At 39.7% G+C, this 25,810-nt stretch overlaps 3 protein-coding genes, 1 long non-coding RNA gene and 1 pseudogene across 5 annotated transcripts; 3 read left to right on the plus strand and 2 right to left on the minus strand.

The window, feature by feature from the left end:
- Positions 1-387: 387 nt before the first annotated feature.
- LOC137939316 (high mobility group B protein 7) lies at positions 388-1,958 on the plus strand. The gene is made up of 8 exons (XM_068784599.1): positions 388-558; positions 686-768; positions 865-916; positions 1,035-1,145; positions 1,255-1,312; positions 1,429-1,473; positions 1,570-1,656; positions 1,746-1,958. The coding sequence occupies exons 1-8, from the start codon at positions 458-460 to the stop codon at positions 1,782-1,784; spliced, it is 576 nt and encodes a 191-aa protein (XP_068640700.1). The 5' UTR covers positions 388-457; the 3' UTR covers positions 1,785-1,958.
- A 1,063-nt stretch (positions 1,959-3,021) lies between these two features.
- Positions 3,022-3,986, plus strand: LOC137939347 (probable rRNA-processing protein EBP2 homolog; annotated as a pseudogene).
- Positions 3,987-4,195: 209 nt separating this feature from the next.
- LOC137939097 (uncharacterized) lies at positions 4,196-5,167 on the plus strand. Its single transcript, XR_011109926.1, has 3 exons — positions 4,196-4,277; positions 4,376-4,555; positions 4,654-5,167. It is a non-coding gene; the product is annotated as an uncharacterized lncRNA (long non-coding RNA).
- A 135-nt stretch (positions 5,168-5,302) lies between these two features.
- On the minus strand, positions 5,303-6,975 carry LOC137939096 (protein ASPARTIC PROTEASE IN GUARD CELL 2-like). The gene is made up of 2 exons (XM_068784287.1): positions 5,463-6,975; positions 5,303-5,353 (listed from the first exon to the last, which is right to left on the minus strand). Exon 1 carries the CDS (start codon positions 6,923-6,925, stop codon positions 5,495-5,497), a length of 1,431 nt encoding a protein of 476 aa, XP_068640388.1. The 5' UTR covers positions 6,926-6,975; the 3' UTR covers positions 5,303-5,353; positions 5,463-5,494.
- A 3,170-nt stretch (positions 6,976-10,145) lies between these two features.
- Positions 10,146-17,419, minus strand: LOC137939008 (probable protein arginine N-methyltransferase 6). Of its 2 annotated transcripts, none has more exons than XM_068784165.1 (13): positions 17,006-17,419; positions 15,708-15,773; positions 15,483-15,551; positions 14,956-14,991; positions 14,599-14,664; positions 14,123-14,191; positions 13,939-14,016; positions 13,611-13,689; positions 12,690-12,784; positions 12,321-12,399; positions 11,071-11,282; positions 10,806-10,924; positions 10,146-10,695 (listed from the first exon to the last, which is right to left on the minus strand). In XM_068784165.1, exons 1-13 carry the CDS (start codon positions 17,237-17,239, stop codon positions 10,653-10,655), a joined length of 1,245 nt encoding a protein of 414 aa, XP_068640266.1. In that variant the 5' UTR covers positions 17,240-17,419; the 3' UTR covers positions 10,146-10,652. The 2 variants fall into 2 exon arrangements, with proteins under 2 accessions (XP_068640266.1, XP_068640265.1); XM_068784164.1 differs by having other exon boundaries at positions 12,321-12,405.
- Positions 17,420-25,810: the final 8,391 nt, after the last annotated feature.

A 25,810-nucleotide genomic window follows, 5' to 3' on the forward strand; every position in this document is an offset into this window, starting at 1 on the left:
GGTTGTATAGAAAGCAGGGGTGTCAATCCTTAATCATCATGAAATTTATTATTAAATGTTAATAGTCATAGTTAAATACTTATACGCGGACCCAAAGTAAAACTGGCTGGGCGGTCCGAGTTTCTTTTGAACCGGACCAGGCTCACTAACGAGTCAGTAAACCCGCCTCGGTCTCGTGCGCCCTACCAAAACCAAACGTACTTTCAGTGCAATTGAGACGGCGGGAAATCTCAAACAGTTTAATCCACGTCATCCACCGAAAGGACGAATCGACGGTCAACAGAGCAGTTCATCTCGATTCACGTAAAAACTTCAAAACTTTCCCGCGAATTCTCACCGCCAAATTGCCTCATCGTTTCCCTCCTTCATAAGAGGACCAACTCAAATTGGAGCTCCGATTCTCCTCTGCGCTCCTGTACACCGTCTGATTTTTCTCTTCTCCGCTACGCCTGGTGAAATGGCTTCCTCGAAATCAAATCCTCCGAGGACGCGGAAGAGAGTCGAGGTGGAGACCAGCTCCCTCAAACGTGCCAAAGATGGAAGCGCTTTCACTAGATGGTAGTACCTCTTATCCTCTATATCTATTTTTATTTGATTTTTTCCCCTTCCTTAGGCACTCTAGTTGTCTTTTATATGATGGGTTTTGCTCTAGCTGATCCATGGTTTGGTTTCTCTGACTAACCAGCGAGGCTTGTAACAAGGACGTTGCCGTTGTGCTAATTGATATGCATAACTGCAGTCTAGATTCGAAGATTAAGATGAACCTTGGTATTCTTCTGCTTAATTTTTTGTTTTGGTTGTTCCTTTCCTTTTTATTGGCATACTCTTGTTGTGAAACTGTTCTATTTGAAATATGATCCGCAGAGGCTCAAGTGGTAGAAAGGATGACCGAGGTTCAGAAGCCGCCGGTAGATAGGTAAATTCTCGAGTGAGTCAGTACTTGGTCTCTTTTATTTGCTTTAGGTGTAGCAGAGTCAGAAATCTGTTCGTTTGATTTGTTTTTTTGCTGTTGATTCTTGTTGCAAACATTATAGGAAAAAGAAATCTGTGGCTGCTTCTTCTGAACCACAGAAGAGTAAGAAAGAGAAGAAAGTAAAAGATCCCAACAAGCCTAAGCGTCCTCCGACTGCATTTTTCGTCTTCCTGTACTGTGCTTCTCTCTTTATCTCTCTCGCTTTCTTTTTTATAGCACTTCAATCTGAACTTTGTGCCCAATTGGCTGTTTCTAATTGATTTTTCTGTTCTTTTGCACAGGGATGATTTCAGAAGACAATATAAAGAGACCAACCCTGATTCCAAAAATGTCTCAGCGGTTTGTTCACGTCTACCACTCTGTATTTTTGTGTAAATCTATGGGTTCTGCTGTTTCTAATTTTGGACTTGGGTTACTACTCGATCTTGATTATAAGTCTATCAAATGCATAATAGGTTGCGAAAGGGGGCGGTGAGAAATGGAAGTCAATGTCTGAAGAGGTTAGTTTTCTGATGCTCTTTTGATGGCGCTCCTGGTTATTGTACCCGTCGCATGTCGCATAGAATGTATGCAACTTGAATTCTGGCTGCTAACAGGAAAAGAAGCCTTACTTGGACAAAGCAGCTGAATTGAAGGCGGAATATGCGAAGGCATTGGAAAATTCAAATGCTGGAAATGCCAATGTATGTCACTGAACTTTCCTTCTATGTGATTGTAGTTCTCATGTTTTCGCTCCTAACTATTACGTGGGTTCACTATTTATCTTGACCAGGATGAAAAAGCTTCTGAAGAGGAAGAAGCCGAAGAATGATATGAAGCAAAATTGCTTATTCGTGTTGAATATTTTCATGGGATGACTTGCGGGACATCCTCCTTTTGTAAATGTTTAATCTGAATTAGTTTACGTAATTCGATTTCAGCTTGGGTAGTGCTTTTTTTTTAAAAAAAAATTGTGATAAATTTGAAATCTCTTTGCCTTCCCCTCTCTTTGATTGTGATTGCTGTTGAATTAATTTTCACAAGCACCCACAATTATATTAATCTATTCAATCCATATTCTGAATACATATCTTAACTTCTGGCAAATTTATTTTTTCATAATAAAATACACAAATCAAGTTCACAAATAAAGTATTAACAGAAATGAAACTTTGGAAAAAATGAGAACTTTTTTATGCATGTAGACACGGTTCTCTCTCTCCGGTAACAACGTCGGCGTCTAACCTGACTTCTGACAACAGTCTTGAGTCTTGAGTTCCTACTATGGCAACAGCAGTAAACAACATTTTGTTATCTGTTCCGGCAATAGTAACAAACAGCACTCTGTTTTTTGTTCTGGCAACAACGAGCCTCTGCGGCTCAACTATGACGGTGACGATAGCTTCCTTTTTTCCTTTTCTCTTGTGTATTTTCCCCCCTTTTGTTTCTCTTCGCTTTATTGTCTAGTGATTTTATTTCACCATTTCTACTTATTCCCGACGTACTCTGATCTACAACTGAAACAAAAGATGGGACCACATGAGCTGGGCCCGTTGGTGTTGATTTTCAACAATTGCGTCTGATATTTTTACTGTTAGAATACATTTCATCTTTTCTTTGAATATCAATTGGGTGATGATGTAGACTATAAAGAAACAAAAGTACTGGATGGTTGATGATCGTTCCTTAACAGGGAGCCAGCACTTTTCTGACTGGTTTTCTGACTGGTCTCTCTCACTGCAAAGGGGAAGAGCTTGCGGTGGTTTTTTCTTGGTCATGAGTTGATGATTTCTTGTGGAGAATGGAGATAAAGCTGGAAATATTTTAGAAAACGTGCCCAGAAATGATTTTTTCTCTCTGCGTTCCTTGATCTCCTAGGTTGAAAATAAGTGAAAGCTCGCAGTATGTCCATGGGTGTGCCTGGTGCGGCTTGTTTTTAAAGAATTTCACTAATCGAAAAGAAATCTTACCCCTTTCAAAGGATACAGTTTCTATTTTTATTATGTGTTTCTTGTTCTATTTGTAACTTTACTGGCTGAAGAAATATTCCATAATGGTTTGAGCTAACTATGACAATGTTTGCGCTGTATTTAGAGGTACATGTGTTTAACAAAATATTCCGGTCCTAAATTTTTTTTTTTGAGAGCTGGTTAAGGTATCAAGAATGAATACGACTTGCTGCCAATTCAGTTTTTCTGAGTTAGAGAATTTTTTTGCTGTCATTTTGTTGTGCTTAAAATTAGAAATATTTAACTACAGAATAAGAAAATGAATTGGTGTGTAATGTTGATCATTGATTTGGGATTTGACTTCAGGTTTGCAACTTGATGCCAGCCATGTTATTTCAGATTCTTATTCCACTAAATGCTGTAAATTTCACTTGAAATTCTGAACCCATTTCATTGGGCTTGCTTTTCTTTAATTCTTAACCCTTCTCTTCTTTGTTGCTTCGCTGATCGTTCATCGCCGATACTTTTCAGTCACTGTTCATTTTATTTATTTTATGCCTGCTTGATTACTATGCGGAGATGGTGAAGCTTGACTCACACATGGTGAGAGTGAAGGGCAGGCTTGTGGAGGAGAAGAAACGGATTGAAGAAGCTGAAGAGAGGAGAAAGGCCCGAGAAGCCAAGAGAATAGCTAAAGAGGTCCAGGCTCAGAAGCTGAAGAAGCGTGCCAAACAGAAGAAGCAGGAGATAGAGTCTGTGAAGAAATGGAGAAAGCAGAGGCAGCAGAACAGTTTCAAGGATGGGAAAGAAGAGGGGATGGCACTGGATTTCGAGGAACGTGGAATGTTTTGTAAGGCCAGGGGTGAGGCCAGGGGATAGACTGGAGGTAAAACAAGGTTTGATGGGAAGGATAAGAAGAGGAAGAGTAGGGAGTACAAGGATTCCAAGTTCGGGTATGAAGGAAGGAAAGGTTTGAAGAAGCAGAACGCAGCAGAAACAACAAATGCCTACAAGGATTTTAAGAAGAGTGCATTGCGAGGAAACAAGAGAAGGAAGGGGTGATCTGTATGTCTGCATAATTCATACTAAATGAATCACGGTATCTTTTCTGGTATACAGACGGTTTTGTAGCTTATATGGTAATCCCTTTTAATTATTGGGAATGGTAGTCATAATTTTATGTTTCTACTTAGTGCTGAGAACTAATCTAGCATTGTTGTTTCATATGTAAACAGGCTCCTTGTTGGGGATTCCTAGAGAAGACGGGGTGAAAAGAGTGCCTGAATCGCTCAAACTCAACTCATTTGTCCTGCTTATTCTTGCTAAATAGGGAATGCCCTTCTCAAGATCAAATTTTCGTTCAATGCGAAGATGTGGTAGATACCCTTGGTATTTTAATTGATCTTGGTGTTGTTTTTCATTCTCGGTTGTTAAACTTACCTTCCAAAAATTGTTTCCTCTGTTCTCCTTCTAGAATTTCAGTGAAAGAAGCGAAATAGGTTTCTCTTCTACTTCGTTCAAATACACAGGAAACTTCTGGTGTTTGTTTAAACACTCAACAAGGGACGACAAGCACTACATGAGAGAAAGTAGCTCCATCAGCCCAGAGACAGAGAGAGGATGAAATAACTGATTTGTAAGGAGATAAATTGAGGTAAGTTGATGGATAAAGATTACAGGATGTGATTCGTTCCCCATTACATTCAATAACTACAGTTAATAATAATGAGGGCTATCATCTTTCTTTTGCAGCGAATGGTGTGCTGTGGATCCCAGTGACATTAAAGGAAGTTGCGTGTATATCCCAAAATCCATTGATGTTTGCTTTAGGGGATTCCCCTGCTCTCTTCCAGTTTTCACCGAGCCTGTTTTTTCTCAGGTAGATGTTGGCCACTGCCCTGCTTTCAAACTCAGATTCCAGGAGACAAGCACTTCCCTTTGCAAAAGTCGTTGCTCGAATGCTTCTAAAATTGGGTCATTTAAAAAGGGATCAAATGAATCCTTATCACCACAACAGACTGACTCAAGAACTTCACATGCCTTTAAAACAATTATCATGGCTGGACACAGCAGGCTTGGCCTTTGATTTTTCCTTTTCCTTCTTTCAAAAGTGTCGAAGGGGAGTATTGTTGCTTGTTGGCTATTGCTCTCATCTCATCACTATCCTGCTCTCCTTCCCATGCATTTTTAAGCGAACAGAGACCTTTCATGCTTTTGGAATCTTGACTGCGGCTGAGCTTTCTCTTTATTTAATCACCTTGTTAAAATCTCCTTTTCATCTCATATTGATCCCTTCCTCTTTCAGTAGCTTCACCTTTCGACATCTTCTCAGTCGCTCTTTTGAAATGCCACTTACAGATACTTAATGCAACAAACATGAATCAAATTCCATACTCATATCACATCATTTCTCTCATCCATTTAGTACTATACGACTGACTGCCATAAGCAACTACAAAAACAAGAAAAGAAAAACAGAGCAGCTTGTGAGTACTTACAGTAGGCCTCTCACTCTTAACAGGAAAAACCCAGCACCTTTATCTTACATGGAAGATTCATACCGTAATTAAAGATTAATAAGAGATGGACAAGCTTAGCAGGTGTTGGGACCAAACCCAACGAAGCCATTAGCACCATCGAAGGAGATCTGAATCCCTTCCTGCTGTATGTTCCCTATTATGGAAAGACCTGAACCAGAAGGCGCGAAAGCAAAGCAGAAAGTCCCCACTTCGTCCACCGGAATCAGGAAATTCCTCGCCGGCAGTGTCAGTATTGAACCTCCCAAGAAGTAGAATGACACCGTCGGGACCCGGACCGACTCGAATTCGAACAGATCGTAACACGTATCGAAGATCGAAATGCCGGCGGCACGCGGCAGCGCTGCCGTCCTCGCCAGGAAGGCGTCCCGCAGGGCCGTGTAGGCCACCGCCGGGAATCTCGTCACCGCCGTGCCGGTGTCCATCACGACCCCACCGTCTCCGAGCGCGGTCAGCCGGAACACCTCTTCGGTTATGGGAACACGGACGCTTCCCACTCCGAGACCCGATAAGCCTACGTAGTAGAAGCTCAGGAATCTCGGGTTGCGGAGGAGGGGAACCCATGCGGCTCCGACGGGGAGGGCCGCCCGGCCGAAGCTGAGCTCGCCCGAGGAGCTCGTGCCGCGGCTTACCAGACAGTACCCGAAGGCCCCGCCGGTCTGGCCGCCGAGCTGGCCTATGAAAGAGAGGGAGCCGCCGCCGAGGCCGAGGAGGCCGGCCGCTCCCACGAAGAGGCCTTGGTTGCGATGACCGCATCCGATTGCGACGTTTCGGACCACGGTGGGTCCGAGAGTTAGCGTCTCCAACGCTAACGTGCCCTTCGTGTAAGACCCGTCGCCGTAGGAGACCTCGTACCGGCACCGCCCTGCGTGACACCCGCCGTTCTCCAGCCGTCCGCAGACGGAGGACCCGCACGCGACTCCGGCGAAGGAGGCGGATTTCGACGGGTCGAAGACCGGGTCGGCTTGTCTGTAACACTGCACGCAGGGCTGGCATTGCACCCAGACAATATCGCTCCCGGAATCGATCACCATGAATTGGCTTCTCGGCGGACTCCCGACGCCAATCCGGACGAAATACTCGCCGCTGCCTTCGCTCATTCCCGACACGATTTCCGACCCAAAGTCCTCCACTTCGTAGCTCGCTCCACCGCTGGACTGAGTCAGGCGGCGAGTCAAGCCGGCCACCCTCGCGGCATCTCTCTTCAGTCGCGAGTTCAGGCGATCTCGAACGCCTAAAATACTACTGTTCTTGCTACTCTTCCCTTGCCGGATACTGATCACATCTCGATGGACCAACCTCAGCGGCCACTTTCCCTGCGCTTGTCCGTCATCGTATTTGGAGATTTCTCGAGGAGCCTGAACCTGGGTCGGGCGGAGTTTCGCTTCCTCTATCACTTCTCGCGGGTTCAACTCCTGGAATTCGACGGCACCGCTAATTAAGATTTGCAGCGCCACCAGTATAGCAGACAGCGCTATCAATCCCATTTTTTTGTGTTTTCTTTTTGAAATTAGTGTGCGTGCAGCACTGTGCAGAAGCCCGGATTTCCAGCTCTGGGTTTGAGGAGGAGGTCCAAGGTGGTATTTATCTCTGTTGGGTACGAAGTCCGAGAATGACATCATGGAGCAATTGCGTTTAATCAGAATCTGGTTTTCTTCCAGATCCTTATTTTAATATCAGTTTTGTTTGGTACTTGGATTAATCGTCGGTCTGTTGTTTCTGATGAATTATTTTCCTTTTGCTCAACCTTCTCAGTCTGTTTCCAAAGTAAAGACAAACAGGGTTTGCTTCTCAGTCCATTCGCTGCACCCACGAAGTGAGACTCAGTGGAGCTTCAAAAGGTGGGAAGGAATGGGAAGTGTAGGTAGAACTAGAGCAGCTTTATTCGTGTTTTTTTTTTTTAAATCAAGGATTATAGGAAGAGTAGAATTTTCTATTCTATTCAAATCATGAAAGCTGTTCAATTTATAAAAAATAAACAGAGGAGGCGATTAGATTACTCGGTTTGCAGTGTTTGCAATTTGTTAACAAGGGGCAGCCTTTTCCTCACTGTAATGAAAAAGCTTTAGTCTTTTCGTGGCTACGCCTGGTTATAAACAAAAAAACTACGAGCGCTTGTGGTAATGCATGCTTGCGTTGAACGAACCAGGGCCAGCACTGGGAGAAATCGAGTTTGGTTGTCGAAGATCGAAATGATGAAAAATACTTTATAGCTTTTTATCGGAAGAGATTTTCAAACTTTCGACTGCACATGATGTTACTGATCCAATGAAGTAACGCAGACCAGTTTCTTCCAGAACATGTTCATGATGGAAACTGTTGCGATGGAGAAATCGAAACCCTTTTCTTCCACAACACGCCCATGGTGGAAGACCAATCCTTCATCCTACATCGGAATGGAATAATGAATTTTCTTTAGTTTTTTTTCCGGTCGAACTTTACGAATGATTACAGTACTGCTTCTTGATGAGACTTTTGGAGAAAAAAACATCTTTCAGTTTGAACTAAATACTCACTAAAAGTTACGGAAAAAGAAGATGCATATAAAGAACCCACGTGAGCTACAGAATCGTAAAGGAGAACAGGGAATCAATGAACAGCCGATTGTTTCATTTTAAATGGACAAAACGATCGTGTGGTTCAATCATGAGCTTGGTTTAGATGAAAATATCAGAAAATCGAGCAAAGACTGAAAAAAACAAACTCTTAATCGTGCATGAATGGAGGAAAATTTTCTAAAAAGAAAAGAGAAAATGGTAGAAGACACGCCTCTTCCACTGTTGACATAAACAAACGATCGCAAGCCACGACTAAAAAACAAAAAAATCTAAACACCTTACTTTATGTTCACGCGCGGATTATACTATCAGATATCCTTAGGAGGTTTTTCTTTTTCTTTGTCCTTTTCTGGTAGAATTCTCAGGAGACTTGCAGCCGTTAACTTCCACCATGTAGGAACTGGTGAATCCTTGCTGATTTTACGTATCATATACGATTTTTTCTTAATATTCCTCTGTCATGAAAGACAGAGAATGAGAAACACTCTTTTCTTTCAGATTTCCATTGTTTTCCTGAGTTTCCTTCTTCCTCCTCGAAATTTACAGGGTTTTCAAGTAATCATTTCCTTTCAGAGAAATGAAGTGAACCCTGAGTACTGGCAGCAACTGGTGGGACTTGAGAGGTGTAACCCATTCACGTATTATTATCGTCTGTTCCGTCAGCCTCCTTGATATACAATCAACTCCATGAACGCTCTGTGGTGGTCCCTCTTCGCCTCCCACAAATGGCCTCGCCGGCTTCTCAACTCCAAGAGCCATTCCTACTTTTCCATCTACCTTGTTCTTTCTTTCTTTTGCCCGAGAAAGATTGGAAATCTCAAAAGTCAGTTTTCTAGAACCCAGAAAGAACGTAGGTTAAATAGATCATTGCCTTCTGTCTTTTGAGCCTGAGAAGACTGTTTACATATATCACCTCTTAACATTTCTCACGACTTTACGGCGATTACCGGCATGGTACATTGCAGCTGTTTTATAATCAAATTGATAAGTAGGAGACTCGGGTGATCTCAGAAAGGTGTCCTTCCTTCTGTTTTATTCAACCTGATAATGAAAAAATACCACCTTTTTTCTGCAAAGAGTGCTCGAGATTAGTTAAAAGGTCACAAATCTGTGTTTTAATGGCGTGATAATGTTTGGCAGCCTTTTGGGTGGAAGAGTCGATATCAGTTAACTAAGACCAAAGAGAAGATACAAACTCATAAACCATTTAAAACACCTGGTTGAATCTCTGCACTGAAATTGATATTGCAGGAAAGTAATATTTAAAAACGACTGTCGCCTTACCAGCTGCAAATATCTGGAGGAAATCATCTGGGAATCGGTAAAACCATCGACCCAGAAAGTTTCAGAAGAAAAAACAAACATCTGGGTCGTCTCTGGAGGAGATGAAAATGAAAAGGATTGAATTAAAAAATGTGTGCAGAGAAATACGACAAGAAGGAGCGAAGGTGGGGAAATTAAAGAAAAAAGGGGAGCTGGAAGTGGAGAAGTCACAAAGGAAAAGAATTTCGAGTTGGAAGACATAAAGCGTGAGGTTCAAATAATTGAGGCATGATCACGCCTAAAAGTTGCAATTATTACTGGTAATATAATACTTCAATCATCTTCTGTCTGTCTCTCTCTCTGAGTTTCCCACTTTCTTCGAGTCTGCATGCTGAGAGTACAGTTTCAGGGTAGAGTCTCTGGGACATTGCTTGACAGGGAGACGGACGAACCAGTCCAAGATCAAATTCTGAACAAAAATTTCCGGGTGGAAAACCGAACCAGTCCAACAAGAATTCTTAACAAGCTTTTGCAGGGTCCTTGCGACTCCAGCACTCTCTGCTTCTGCGGTCCTCCCATGAATGGACTGAGTAGTTCAGAATTCTGATCGGAGCGATCCCAGACGTGCAGGCCATTGTTGGATAACAGAACGATGAACGATGTAGACTGAAAACAGATTAAGTTGGAAAGAATTATACAATCTAAATTTAATAGTTTAACATAATAATGAATCATGCATCTAACTTTTTGCTTTAAGAGTTTATAAATTTATCATCTTGGATTATAAAATTTGCAAAATAAAAAATTATCAACTATCTAATAAGGAATTATATAATAATTCAAAATGAGGTACTTAGTTGCTTTTGAAGAACATAATATTATTTCTTTGAAGCCTCAAGAGCCCTTGAAATTATTTCTTACAAGCATCAGAAGGGTTATCTAAATACTTTCAAAGCATTAAAAGAGTATAAGAAGAACAAGGACAAAATTGCTACAGCATCGAACATTCATCTCTTTAGGCAACACTAAGCCTTGAGCTCTAGCACAACAACGAACAGAAAAAGATGAACTAAAAAAAATAGGTCAAATACAACAAACTTTTGTTGTGAACCAAGAATCAGTATCCTAAGTTTACTTGGTCTTCTAAATCCTACTGGAACCTGGTCGAATGAAAATATGGAACTGGATTGGAAAAATTAATGATCAGCAGTCCTTTGGATGTGTGGCTGTTAAATTAGAGCGAGCTGAAGGGACAAAAGAAGCCCCATTGATGCCCACTGTGGAGGACGTTTTGCATCCAGAAGTACACTCGGTTTTGATTGCAGAACCGGTAGATAGTCCAGTAAGCTGGCATTGAAGCAGAAAAAGACCTTCAACAACTGGGAAAACATGATTATCGGATCACGGATTCTTTCACAAATGATCTACCACCAGAACTGCAAGAGGTAAATTTACCTACATCAGTTGAAACTACAAGATGGACAAATCACAAGACATCAACAGGCTCTGGTAAAAATAATATCTAGTGATACATATAAAGACTCACGCATATTCAAGGTGAATGTTCAAGAAGCGAGCGTTCTCCTTGCTCTGCGATAATGTTATAGAGCCTTCAATTACTTGATCCTGCTTCACATCTATCGGATCAAAGAAATAAAGCAGTGTCTGCAAGTGCAGGGACCAGGAACAAGTTTTAGGCAGTTGATAGGTACACGTGAAGCAACACATCCACATAACTGAGTGAGGCAATTTACATCGTGTTCTCATAATAGGTTAAGAAATCAAGAAAAGGGATTCAAAAGGATTCTCACCTGTTGCCAATGTGTGGGCGCATCTTCGGGAGCAGTAGAAAGGACAAGTGCTTCATTGGATCTTGACCTCTTATTTCCCACATTAGGATCATTTGAAGAGTCACTAGAAAATGGCTCATTGCCAAGTGAGGGTTGTAAGGAGTAGTTGGCAGTAAAAATAGTGGGTCCACGGAACTCAACATCAAACCAGAATGCAAATCCATGAAGTGGTGCTGTCATGAGCATATGTGGCTTAAAATCAATATGAATTTTAATAAACAGTAATAAAAATCAGTAGAAACAGCAGAAACGCCAGAAAAGAGACAAGGATGATAGGGGAATTAGGGAAAAAAAACAGATATTTAAATTGGAGACCAAGGAACAGATAAACAAACTTAGTAGGTATAAGCAATTATTAGCTCTGCTGGGTTGGAGCATCATGCCATAAGCCTCTCTCAATTGCCTAAAGACAAGTTACTTGTTATTTCAGATGCTGTATGCCCCAAGAGGAACTGTCCAAATTCCTTGCACCTCTTAGTTAGATAGGGGAAAATAACCTCCAATTGAAATGTATATAAAGAATTAAAACCGAGTTAACAGTTCTTAACAGAAGTTCATATTGTAGCAGCTCATCTTGTCACCAAACCACAGGACAGTCTTCTGAAAATGATTCATGTGCTGACATTTGACAAACAGGCAAGAACATGGAGGCCCTCACACAACCATGCTATATGTTTACCAATATTTGCAAAATATCTTCACTTCTTGCACTTTGAGAGGCTTATTAGCGCACTTCTATTTTGACCAAGATAAATGTATGTTCAGTTTGTGAGACAAGGCATGGCGACATCTGACATCCTAAATCTGTATCATACCGACATATGAACCTCTCAAGAACAACGACAAGGTTGAAAAACATAAGCACATGTTCAAGTAACATCCAGCTTGTTTACTTTGCTCCCTTTGGTCTTGGAGATGCTATAGTAGCGGATTTGAGGGTGTTATTGCAGGATATTTGACTCTACTTGATAATATTCTCAGCTCCCATTAGCAATTTGCTGCAGGAACCTCGTTCCCAATCTGACCTGGCCCTAGCATCATCTTTGTGGAGTCCTGCTTTGTTGTTGTCTTTTTTCCTTTTCCTTGTATCTGTTGCTTGTGTACCTTTCCTCCGTCGGGAGCTTTCTTAATAGAATCCAGCTTCACATTATAAATTTTAAAAAAATCAAGCACACAGACAGTTTGTTTTCTAAATTTCTGCAATTTTTTACCTGTCATCATTGAGGCAAATCTATATCTTGCTGTAATAGATTCAAGTTCCTGAATTGTGACAGTGTAGCAATCTACATGCTTTACCTGTCACAAAATCCAAAAATAAGATTAATCTTCCAAAGGTACTGAATGTCAAATCGCCAAAACTTCATGATCCAATATTAAAATATTAGAACTATACACTGTAACGTCGTATACTTGCTGTAATAAGTACATTGATACACTTTTCAAAAAATATATAAATAATAATAGATAAGATGGCACATCTGCCCCAGAAAATAATGTGGCTGTTGAGCTATAGGCTCAGAATAAGATATTTGATGCAAACAATTTCAAATCTCAAGAAAGATAAATAGTAAGTGACTCACCACAAATGGCCACGTCAAAACATTCTCACCCGTGATAGTCTCCACAGAAGGCTCCTCAAATGCACACTGTTTTGCCAGTGGTAACATTGCAGACACTGTAAACAATTAAACCAATTTCCATATTTAATGCTTTCAAAAATATCTAATGAGACCAGCTACAAAATGACTGAAGTTAGGAAGCCTTTTTGGACATATAAGCAGACGATCTTACAAGTCCAAACTGACTGGGGACTGATGTCAACAACTTCTCTCTATTCAGTTAAATAATAATAATAATAGTAATAATAATAATAATAATAAATAAATAAATAAAATCTCTCTTTATTATACAACTGGACTTGACATGTGAAGCACATATATACAACCACAAAATTATGAGTTTTTTCCCTATCAACACTCAACCTCATATCCAGGCCAAATAGACAAACACTGCCAAGACGTGAATAATATACACACGAGCCACAGCACACAGTGATCACAAAACACGCTCAAGTGCCACAAGATAGAAATAAACCTAAGCTTGAATTCACTCTCAAGTTAGGTTGGTTCCTCCTAAATACTAGTCGAAGTTAGGATATACCTCTTCCCAAACTATTAGGCACATCTAGGATAACACTTTCCAACTACTAGGCACATGATCTTCCAACCCCAAACAGATACAAGCTATTTTCACATCTTCTCTTTGTCAAACAACAACCTTCAGACATGGAGCTTAGTCAACCACAAAATGGTGGGACGTTTTTTCATCCACCAATAATAAGAGAAAAATACTGTGTGCCACAAATTCCCTTCTATCCCCACTGTTCTCTCTCCTTCTCTCTCTCTCTGAGAATATATTGGATACCTTACAAAAAAATAGTCAAGAAAAGATTCTTTGATCACTCCAAAGAAAAAAAACAAAGCCATTATTGCAGGACTCACTGTCGATCCCATAGACATTGCGCCAAAAATCAATGCTCTCACTGTATCTTTCAGGATGTGTAACGGGTGCCATATATAACTGCCACAAAATAAAAGCAGCTTTAGACATTTATTTATTATTTAATTTTTTACTTATGGAATAATTCATTAAAAAAAGTACATACCATATTAAAAAGCCAAGCCTCAAATCTATTTATTTTATTTTTATCACAGAAAATGGAGAAAATCCAGCAAGGAAGTTAAATTTTCGAACATTAGAGGAACTAGATATTTTAATAAAGTGGCTTGAGGTTTGACATTCGCTGCATACAGCAAGGAATCTATTTACCGATGCATGTGATGGAAGAATAAGCCCTCCAGGTTTGAGCCAACGATCCCTTGCAATAATTACACTGGACAGCATACTCTACAATAAGCAAAAGAAAGACATCACATTATTTCAAAAGATCCATTTAAATCACACAAAAAGAAAACTATAAAAGAAAATCAAACTTGCTAATCCAAAAAACCACCTCATATAGAAGCATGTAGCCCATCCATTCTGAGATGATGATATCAACTTCCTCATCAATGTCTACATCCTGCAATCCAGATGTAGAATTTAGCACTAGAATCTGGTAATGATAATTCTGATCCTTTTTCTAAATACCTAGATGGCTTGGACAACTAGTTCTCCACAGACCTATTGTTTTACAGAAGTTCAAACATATAATTTGAAAAGTAAGGGGCATATCTATATTAGTTCTCCACAGACCTATTCTTTTACAGAAGTTCAAATGGACAAAGATTGAAAAGTAAGGGGCATATCTATATTCTTTCCTTGTTTGGAGATGAAAAAAGAATTCTCTGATTTATTTTTCTTACCAACATACTAATTGGATTGATCTATTGTAGCCCTTTGCTTTTGATCAGTATTCTACTTAACAAGACATTCTTCATTAACAAAAAAGAATGCAGATAAGGACTATGAGAGTTAACAGAAGCATACCTCAACTCGACCAAGCAAAACTATGATCCTGTCATCCAAATTATTAGCTTTAACAACTTCTTTTGCCTGTGAAATTTTTCAAAGATTGTCCATGCATTTAATATTTTTGGATTCATATTTACAAAAATGCTCAAAGCAATAGAATATATATATATAAACGGTGATTTCATTAAGGGCCAAGAGGCCGAATGGCAGCATAGAAGGCAGACTAAGGAAGGGAAATCATAACAAGAGGTAGATGATCTACCCCATCCTTAGCTAATTTTTCAGCCAGAACATTAGCACTTCTGATAGTAAATCAATCATTAATTGCTAGTAAATGAAGTGAAAATAGACTACTAACGGCCAAGAAAATACCTGCACAGCAATGTCACTTGCATCTATTGCATAAACCTAGAAAATGAAAAGGTTGCACAATTTCAGAATATGGAAACAATTACGGGTTATAACATTAAAAGCTATGAAACATAAAACAAAGACTTTCAATCAAATTCAATGTTATGTAGGGCCCAACAGACCTTATATGGTTTTTAGAGGAATAGTCTGAATTTCCATTCTTTCTTTCTTTCTTTCTTCTTCTACTTTATTTATATTATAAAACTATGCATTAATTTTATGAGCTGTTTATTGTAAGAGGTAAGTATCCCTAAAAAGAAAACAATCAGTTATAACAGGAACTTATTCCCCACACAAGGTGCCTTTGGAAGTCATGATTCACACTGTAATAACATAGTAGATGATCCGACAGCATCCAAAATCAGCTTGATGCATCAATGAATCCAACTGGGCATAATGCATGAGAACGACTAAAATGGAGGGCATTCATACCAAGAGAAATGAGGTTTCATCAATTTTCTGTACTTGTGACAGCATTGAAGTCTTACCCGTTTGGCACCAGCCTGAGCACAAAATATAGAAAGAATGCCTGTACCACATCCAACATCTACTACAACCTGCAAATAAAAGTACAGTCGAAAAAGTACTAAGTTGAGGAAGAACTAACATATATCTGCTAGATAGGGCTTAGCAATGACTTCTTTTAACAGCAAGTTATCCAAATTGTGAAAGCAGTGTAGACCTAAAAGAAGATGCAAGACATATGATATTACTTTGCCTGCAATATAACTCTGATGCTGCATTATAGCTGATCTATAGGTTTCAGTCCTTACATGATCCTGTAGAAGTATTACCTAAAATAGTCAGGACATTCTTCAACTTAAGGAAATTGGAAACCAATTTGTTACCATCATAAGATAACGGTTGCCACAACTCAAAAAAAAAACACAAATAAAAACTTAAAACGACATGTTTGAACATTGAAGCCATGATCAAGTTTGAGAAAAACGGGCCTGAATGCATATCCAGCCCTGCACTGATGAATTATAACTGAGACGAAGTGTAAAAAGGAAATCCTCTAAAAATAAGGAACAGGACCAAGTAAAGAAATCAGTCACAACTTTAAGGTGCAAGGCCTCATCATGCAACGTGGCCAATATGCCTCAATTATGTTATACTTCAGATAAAAAATTGTTTATCAACAGAAGTAAAAAAGTCTGTCAACACATCAACACTGAAATAAATATCTTACAACAGCTCAACAATCATTTTCATAATTGGAAACCACTGGAGATCGCCAGAGCATGTATAAACCAAATGTTTACAAGGTTATCTTGACATCTTGGTGAGCTCGTTAAAGAAAGTGGTGATGTGTATTAATGAAGTATAATAAAACCAAAAAACACGTGTTGATCAAGTTCAAACTACGAATATATAGAGCCATCATTTGGCAGTTGACACCATGATTGTTATCCAAAAGTGATTCGCTCCTTCACATGCCACCTTATCCACATTTTAACCAGATAAGAGCAGCAGGGAAGAATTGTTAGAAAGAAGCTCCGTGGTTTCACAGCCATCCTCCCGGATTCCCTTGACCAGCATATTAGATTAGACCACAATAGCTATGCTTCCAGCAAGATTGTTTATGAAATAAGTAACAAGATACCGAAGGAAAGCTGAATGGCAACTGAGATTACTGCAATAGAACAGTCAAAAGCTAATTTGAAGCACTCGAAAAAATGCAAGTCCAAGCCCTGCTTGGTACAAACAAATAAATCAGAGTTCGATTTATGTACATAAATTTAAATAAACTGATGAGCTGAAACAAAACTTTGCATGATCATTGATTTAAGAAAGAGACGGCCAATCTGATTCTCACGACGCATTTTTGGGATATTCGTGTTATAACTCCGCCGCCTCCTGCTAAAGCTTGCCTAACTATTGAAGAAGAAGACTGAAAATCCACTAGTGGGGAACACATACACCGCTATTAAAGCACATGCAGAGAGAAAAACTCAACAAACAGCTCGAATTCAAAACCAAGCCAAGAGCAAAGGGGTAGGTTTTTCACCTTGATCATCTCCTCATGAATTCCAACATGCGAGTACGACTGAAAATAAGCCCTGTCGAAGTCCGTGCATGGAGGCGTGATATAATTAGAACCCCTTAAACCTCGAGAGCCCCTGTACTCCCTGGTGCCACGACCCCCTCTCTGGAACCTCTGCCCCTGACCGAACGCAAGCCGACGCCCGTCCGACGGATCGGGTTGGCGGTTGCTGTTATCGAAGCCGGAGCTCGGCAGCATTTAGGCGAGACGAGGCGGCAGAGGAGAGTGAGCAGTTCGGCCAGCTGCAGCCGCTTGGGCGAGAGGGGGAACCGCCGCTGCAAATGGCGAGTTGCCGCTCTTTCCCTCCCAAGATTTTGTACGAATGAAGGAAGAAAAGAAGCGGCGAGTGCGAGCGAGGCGCCAAGTTTCCGTTCGAGTTTTTAGTTTCTACCGAGTCGCGCCGGCGTGGAGGTGAGAAGACAGTCATCTCTTGGTAAACTAACATGTTAACCTTAATACCTGGTCTGGTCTCATTTGGCAATTCGATATTCAAGGAGGGCAAAATAGTACTAGAGAAAATAAATTCTGGTGGCTCTTGATAGAGCCCAATAGGCTAGACCAGTTAAAGGCCCATACAAAAGAAAAAACATTAAGTGGGCTTGGGCTTGAGCACGTTTTGCAAATTTCATGGTTTATTTATTTACAAATAAAGATGAAATGTTATACAAAACGACTGAGTCAGTAACTAAAAGGGAAGCCCCTCTCCCTTTTTTTTTTTTTTCTAAATATGTGCCCCTATCAGATCTTGAGACACAAATAAAAATAACACTAACATGCATTTATGTGATATTTTTTTAATATGTAATTTATTAAATATTTTTAAATTATCTAACAAGCCTGTTGCAGTTGTTTGCCCATGTTCGCCTGCTTATCATGCTCCCCTAACAATAATGCAAATATCCTCGTCGCATTGCCTATCTAGTAAGCAATAATGAGACACATACCAAATTAATGTGCCATTCCACCATATGGAAATTCACAAGTAGTTGAGCCCCTCCCAAACTTGTTAAAAAAAGTTTTTATGATGCACTATAGGCTACTTTGTCATTACAAATACCTGCACCATTGCTTGATCACTTGGCATGCCCATGAATGTGCCAATGTTGGGAAATTGGCCATGAGTTGCTTTTGAAATTCTTTCATATTAATGCAGAATGATGCTAAGGTTGAAATTTTGGCACCCATATCGAGTTTGATTATGTGTTTAACCTCTCTTCGGAGGTAAGTGCTTTCGCATCTCTTCAGACATGAAGTTCTAAAATTCCTTTAGGACTTTATCTTCTTCAACCAACATGGGCTGACCATCACCCTATTGTAATATCTTGCGAATGAATTAAGAACAATAAACTCTTGACACCTAAGACCTTTTATGATTGGTAATCCATACAATTCCCAAGTAAGGTATTACAAATGCCATGCAAGTACAAAAAAAATTCATCCTTAAAATTATATTAAAATCATTCATTGGAATTACTGTGAAGTCAAGAAGGCCTACCCATTTTCCACAATGACCCAGGTGTGTTTTGCCACTCCAAGAATGACTTTGGCTTTAGAATTGACAACTTTCATATGATTGTCGGTCTCATTCGTACCTTAAGCATAGTCACCTCACCTTTTCCTCCAAGATGAAATTGTGAGTTACTTCGATGTCAATCATGACCTTCACTTTGTTGTCATTCAACAACACATCAAGATAAAGGAGGTCTCATTAATGTCTCACTAATGATTTCATGGACTTCTCAATGACGGAATTCAACAACATCATTAAATCTATTCTAAGCTAGCTTTTTCTTTCGACAATCTCTAGCCATATAATCTCTATTATAAATTAAATATTTGAGTTTTGGTTGATGAAATTACCTTTGAACGAGTGATTCTTCTTCTTCATTTCATTCTTAGATTTCTACTTGTCATTCTTGGAATTCTAATTCCAAGACGACTTCTTCTTGTGGTTTTCCTTATGATCTTTTCTATCACTGGTATATTTGGTGGTGCTTTCACCAAATTTTCTTTCAAAATCCGTAAACTTTTATATAGTAACCAAAGGTGATTGCAAGCATCTTCACCTCCTAATGCTTCAAATGGTCTGGCCAAAAAGGAAAATAATTGATCCTCGTTGAGCATTAAGAATGTGAAAGGCTAAATATGTTCACAAATTGTCCCTTTCTATCTTAATGCTTGCAAATCCTTCTTGTTTGGTAATTGACATCCTTTAGAAAGAAATAACACTTCAACTTACGTTTAAAATCTTCTCATGTCTCCACCATAGGATAACATCATCAACAAGAAATAACGAATCTTTGCAACTTCTTGTGACTTTGAAAACTTCCAAGTACTATTCCACTTGCCATAAGAAATTTTCAATCACCTTCAAATTCCATATGCCATCGTATACTTTTGTATTATGACACCTTAGAATGTTTTTAGAATCGCTATCCATGTCCTTATCTCCTCTAATGAGGTGCACATATCATCTAAGTTGTTGCACGTGTTTTATTTCTACACTACAACCACATTTTGAATGTCCACTTCCAGCCCTTGAATCTAGCCTTTGAATCGCATCAAGGTTGTACAACTAAACGTCAACCACTTCTTGGATCTTCTCCTGCCAATGCGGGCATTGGTACTCAATGTTTTTGAACCTTGACTCTAAAGAAGTAAAATGAGAATCAAATTCATAAACTTTCTTGTTATCTTTAATAGATTACATTTCTATAGTCGATTCTGATGATGCCATGGCTGAATTGCTCTAACAATAGTTCATCCCGACTCGAAATTGCTCTAATGCTACTTCCTTAGAATTGAACTATCTCTATTACCAAATGTCACCCCGTTAAATTCAGTGAGGAATTACTCCTAAAACCCAATGTGTGGCCTGACTAATTCCATACGAAAATAGACTACTCAGCCTTCCCAAAAGAAAATGAAATGGAAGAGAAATGAAGCTCTCAAATGTACTAAAACTTCTTCGAAAACAATAGTTTACAAGGCTTGTTTATAGGCTATAGAGGAATTAGCTACAATTTATCCAACGTATATTTACCATGTGGGCTGTGCAACTGTACTGGCGCCCTTGTTGTGCCGCACTCGGGCTTCAATCCCGGACACAAACTTGCTGAATGAATGAAGAACGGAAGATGCCAAATCCTTCTGTTCAGAGAGTCGGCGCCTCTTATTCAATTTCCTCCGGCCGCTCTGTATCCACTCTCATTAATAACTAGCTGAGAAGTGATTAATAGCTGATCATGTACAGAACTGCATTTTTAATTAATAAAAGTTATCGTCTAAGTACAACTCTGTACTTCGATCATTATTTAAACTCCTAAACAATTTTGAAGTTAACATCTATTATAAATTAAATTCATGCAAACCGGAGAAGGTTTGGTAGGGAGAAGAAATTCAGACCAACGCCCATAAGAATTTGTTTTTCTGTTTATAAGATCAATCAACATCGTCTGCAGAATATGCACATAAATTTGTGTCGAGGAGACCCACACCGATCACGCTCCGGTTTACACAAGCAGCTGAGAAGAAAACAAAACGATCGTCGTCTATATCGTCAGCGCTCCAAGAGCCCACATCTCCCTCACAGTGACTTGAGCCTTTGATGGATGGCGTGCTTGCCTGGAATGTGATTTGATTTCAAATACTTAATAAAGTTTAAACGGTGTCACGTCCTCGTACCAACCAAAGGAAGCGAATGTGTTTAGCAACTTTTGGCTCCGAGGAAGAGGCACAGGAATTTTCTAGCGACTGTCCTGTTCAAGTTGGAGAGCTTTCGCATTGAAGGGACCTTTCTGGTTGTGAAGTTGCAGTTCATCTCCGTATAGTAATTAGGCTGTAACAAGCCTCTTTCTTTTGGTTTTTTTTCTTGCATTATTTCTGAACTTCGAAAAGTATGGGGCGACAGAAGCTCTTGAAAGCATCACTTGAAAGAGGGAGGCATCGAGATTTTTTTTGTGTAAAATGTATTCTAAATGATTGATGTGATAGGCAAAATGACAAATACAGTTCGTCCGCAAAAATGTCTGAACTTTCATGAAGGGCAGACGTAGCCCAACTATTTACAAGATCAGTCGGGAATATTCTCATCAAGAAACGGCAACCAGAACCAACTGAGCCGATTGTTGTTATTTACCAGTCTCTGCCTTTGATTAGCATCCAAATTGGACAGAAAGAAGAAAAAAAAAAACGGAGGATTGTCTCTGATATATGAAAGAGAAATGGGTTTCTTCTTTGTCAGAAAACAAATTTCCAAGTTGAGGTCCAGATAGAATGATCAATTCTCCTGTCTCTCACTAACTGGCTTTCAGGTCTCCTGAACTTCATCGATGATCGAGGTTTCTCGACAGACCCAAGTCGCAAAAAATCATGAAATTGTCGGCCAAGTGACGCATTGGTTTCATCATAAATTCATGATTCTCTGCAAATCAGATAATTATGGCAGGTTTACTGCGATGTTTACTGCTTGTCTTCTTTGTTTCTGGTTCTGGGAATTGTTGCAGATGACTATCTATCTCCTCTGGACTTAAACAACATGTTCGTTTTCTTCTCCGTATTTTGTTTCCCTTGCAAATTGAAAAGTGATTTTTTTTTTTTATTGTTTGTTACTTTATTCTCCTCGAGCGTTCGCAGATATTAGTTGGGTCTGCCGATTCCACTGCTTTCTCACTCTTTTTTGGGCAACTTGGAGCCTTTCGATTTCACCTGTCGTAATCGCGTCGTTGCAACTAGCTGCTCAAATAGGACCCATATCCATATTTTTGATTGATAACCAATATAACCTTCAGTGAATTTCATTTATGACTCCGTATAAAACAAAGAACTGAAAAATAAGAACAGAGGTTGCACGAATGGTTTTTCGATGATTTATTCTTTTCCGTTTAGGAGGTATTTATAATACATTACAAGTTGATTTTAGGATCAATTTAGATCCTAAAATCAAGGAATAGAATCAAGAATATAATCACGGGATCGGAGGAAACAATCACGCTATACAGTTTCCTCCGATCACGCTATACAGTTATACATTTCAACACTCCCCCTCAAGTTGGTGCATAGATATCAGTCAAACCCAACTTGTCAATTATACCATGAAATGCTTTTCCTGATACTGCCTTTGTGAGCATATCAGCCATTTGACTCGCAGATTGAATAAAGGGGAATTGTATAATCTTTGCATCGAGGTTCTCTTTGATGAAATGACGATCAACTTCAACATGTTTAGTGCGATCATGTTGAACTGGATTGTGTGCAATTGCGATAGCTGCCTTGTTATCACAGTGAAAATTCATAGGTTTGTCGTATTCAATCCCTAAGTCTCTCAGTATATTCCGTATCCATAACAACTCGCATACACCATGAGCCATACCTCGAAATTCAGCTTCAGCACTTGATCTGGATACTACCTTCTGTTTTTTGCTTTTCCAAGTGACAAGATTCCCTTCCACAAAAGTAAAGTAACCCGACGTGGATCTTCTGGTTGTCTGATCACCTGCCCAATCAGAGTCTGTATACCCTTCAATACTAGAGATACCATTTTTTGAGAATAACAAACATTTTCCTGGAGCACTCTTTAAGTATCTCAAGATCCGATAGACTGCTTCCATATGTTCTTCACTTAGTGCATGCATGAACTGGCTCACAACGCTTACTGCATATGCTACATCGGGCCTTGTGTGGGATAGGTAGATTAATCTTCCAACTAATCGCTGATAACGCCCTTTGTCTGCTGGAATTGATCTGGAAAAATTCCAAGTTTATGATGCATTTCCATTGGCGTCTCTATTGGTTTACAGTCAAGCATTCCGGTTTCGGCTAGAAGATCCAACACATATTTTCGCTGTGAAAGTAAGACTCCATGTTCCGATCTTGCAACTTCAATACCCAAAAAATATTTAAGTTGTCCGAGATCCTTCATTTCAAATTTAGTAGCTAAATACTCCTGTAAAGCTTGCATTTCACCTGGGTCATCTCCTGTCACGACCATATCATCAACATATACAATTAATGCTGTTACCTTTCCTTCTTTGTGTTTTATAAACAAAGTATGATCTGAGTTACTTTGTTTATAACCAAACTCTTTCATTGTAGCCGAAAATCTCCCAAACCATGCTCTAGGTGACTGTTTCAGCCCATACAATGACTTCTTCAATTTACAAACTTTACCTTGAGACAAAGAACCACTTTTTACACCTGGTGGTAGTTCCATGTAGACTTCTTCTTCTAAGTCTCCATTGAGGAAGGCATTTTTAACGTCAAATTGTTGCAGAGGCCAGTCTCGATTTGCTGCTATAGATATAAGAATACGAATTGTATTGATCTTAGCTACTGGTGCAAAAGTATCCTGATAGTCTATCCCATACCTTTGCGTATATCCTTTTGCAACTAGCCGAGCTTTATATCTGTCAATGCTTCCATCCGGTTTGAGTTTCAATGTGAACACCCATCGACATCCAATTATTTTTACTCCTTTAGGTTGGGGAACAAGTTCCCAAGTGGCATTTTTTTGTAGAGCCTCCATCTCTTCGTTCATCGCTTTTTTCCATTTTGGATCAGCTAATGCATCCTGCACATTACTAGGAATAGAAACCCTGGATAATTGATCAACAGTAAATGCATATGATTTAGTCAACCTATGGGAGGACACATAGTTATTGATTGAGTATTTGGTCTTTGCTTCAAGATCAGGTTCATACTGTTTTTTTGGAACTCCCCTATTCAATCTTTGTGGATATCTAAAGGTTATGTTTTCTGTAGGAAGACATGTTTCAGTAGACTCATCAAACACAGGATTCGTATTTACCTGAGGAGGAACATTCTGGGTTGATTCTTCAGTTGTTGGTGCAGACGGGGGCAACTCTGGGGGTTCTTCAGGTGAAATTACTGAATCACAGTCTTGTTGCACATCATGACACTTTAAAAAATTCATTCACCGCTTCTAACTCAATAAATCGGCACCTCTTTCAACATCTCCGTTGGCTTCATGTGGAACATTCTCTTCATTTGAACTCTCCCCCTGAATAATAAGGGACTGATTCATGGAATGAGACATCTAACGTCACATGGAGCTTGTTGGTGTGTGGATCATAACACCGATATCCTTTTTGAAGATCAGAGTAGCCAACAAATACACATCGCTTGACACATGGATCAAGTTTATTTCGCAAGATCTTTGGGATATGAACATAAGCGGTACACCTAAAAATTTGGGGTTCAAGATTTGGAAGATGGGGAATTGAAATCAGGGATTGTAGCTTATGTAGAGGAGTTTGAAAATCCAGTACTTTAGAAGGTGTTCGATTGATGAGGTAGGCAGCAGATGTGATAGCTTCACCCCAATAAAATCGAGGCATGTTCATGCCAAAGAGAGAGGCACGTACTACTTCCAAAAGTTGTCTATTCTTTCTTTCTGCCAATCCATTCTGTTGGGGAGTATAGGTGCAAGAAGTCTTGTGACAAATTCCATGAGTGGTCAGAAAAGTTTCGAGAGAAGCATTAACAAACTCAGTACCATTGTCAGATTGCAAAACACGAATTTGCTTTTGGTATTGAGTATGTATCATGGTATGGAATTTCTGAAATGCTAGACTCACATCACTTTTGTGGATAAGCAGAGAGACCCAAGTCATTCAAGTGCATTCATCAATAAAAGTCACAAAGTAACGAGCTCTAGAAATAGAGGGAATCTTGGCTGGACCCCAAACATCAGAATGAATAACCGCAAAAGGTTCAAAACTTTTATTCAAACTCGGGAAATAAGCAATACGGTGGGTTTTAGCCAATTCACATGTGTCACAATAAAAATGCACATCAGTCAAACCTGAAAAAAGTTGAGGTCGCAATTTCTTAAGATAACCAAAGGAAAGGTGGCCTAATCGTTGGTGCCATAACTATACAGTTGTTTGAGCATTATCTTCACTGCTAGCTTGATTTGTCTGACTGATTTTCGATCCCCCGTTTTTTGTCAACTCCAAATAGTAGAGTTTGCCCCGTCTAACACCATAACCAAGAATCTTCCGGGTTAGAATGTCCTGAAAGACACAAAATGAGGGCCAAAAAGTTACAGTACAAGCAAGAATGGAAGTAATTTGGCTAACAGACAAAAGGTTATATTCAAGAGAGGGAACCACAAGGACAATATCTAATGTCAGATTATTGGATAAGATAACAGATCCTTCCCCAGTAATAGGAGAGGTACTACCATTGGCTGTTGAAATAACAGATTGTGGAGAAGGTAGGATGGATTGTAACTGACTGGGATCCCTTGTCATGTGATCGGATGCACCTGTATCAATAATCCAAGGTCTATTCTTAGAATGTACAGAAAATACTAATGCATTATTGAGAATACCTGGATGGGCAACATTTGCAGTAGGTAGCTCCTGATTCTCTTCCATGGATGTCACCATAGCTTTCCCAGCAGTCTTGTTACGGGGATTTTTTGAGAAATCCCACCACTCCGGATAGCCAATAATCTCATAACACCGGTGTTGTGAATGTCCTTTTTTCCCGCAGTGAATACATACACGATTATTACCTTTGCCAGAGGATTGAGGGTGCCGACTGTTTGATGATCCTTGTCGGCTTTGGTTGACCAACATCGACGAGTTCTCGGAGACTGGGCGATAGCTCCCCATTGTCTGTCTCTGTTGATATTCGCGTCTGACATAGGCATATGTACTTTCCAAATCAAGTTTGGGATCTTTTCGCAAAATTTCTCCACGAACTTGATCAAATGCGAAGTCAAGCCCACTGAGAAAAATATGA

The sequence above is a fragment of the Aristolochia californica genome, unplaced genomic scaffold (genome assembly GCF_029961685.1).
Source record: "Aristolochia californica isolate CCGP_79_NKW_82.1479 unplaced genomic scaffold, dmAriCali1.0.hap1 SCAF_8, whole genome shotgun sequence".
NCBI classification, from domain to species: domain Eukaryota; kingdom Viridiplantae; phylum Streptophyta; class Magnoliopsida; order Piperales; family Aristolochiaceae; genus Aristolochia; species Aristolochia californica.

What these genes read in the sequence shown, in the direction of transcription:
- LOC137939316 (XM_068784599.1), top strand. Translation starts at nt 458, where the DNA reads ATGGCTTCCTCGAAATCAAATCCTCCGAGGACGCGGAAGAGAGTCGAG. An exon ending in CAGAAGCCGCCGGTAGATAG is followed by an intron (nt 917 to 1,034) that starts GTAAATTCTCGA and finishes CAAACATTATAG; the next exon opens with GAAAAAGAAATCTGTGGCTG. An exon ending in CAAATGCTGGAAATGCCAAT is followed by an intron (nt 1,657 to 1,745) that starts GTATGTCACTGA and finishes TATCTTGACCAG; the next exon opens with GATGAAAAAGCTTCTGAAGA.
- LOC137939096 (XM_068784287.1), bottom strand. Translation starts at nt 6,925, where the DNA reads ATGGGATTGATAGCGCTGTCTGCTATACTGGTGGCGCTGCAAATCTTA.
- LOC137939008 (XM_068784164.1), bottom strand. Translation starts at nt 17,239, where the DNA reads ATGCTGCCGAGCTCCGGCTTCGATAACAGCAACCGCCAACCCGATCCG. An exon ending in CTCAGGCTGGTGCCAAACGG is followed by an intron (nt 14,992 to 15,482) that starts GTAAGACTTCAA and finishes TTCATTTTCTAG; the next exon opens with GTTTATGCAATAGATGCAAG. An exon ending in AACATTCACCTTGAATATGC is followed by an intron (nt 10,696 to 10,805) that starts GTGAGTCTTTAT and finishes TACCTCTTGCAG; the next exon opens with TTCTGGTGGTAGATCATTTG.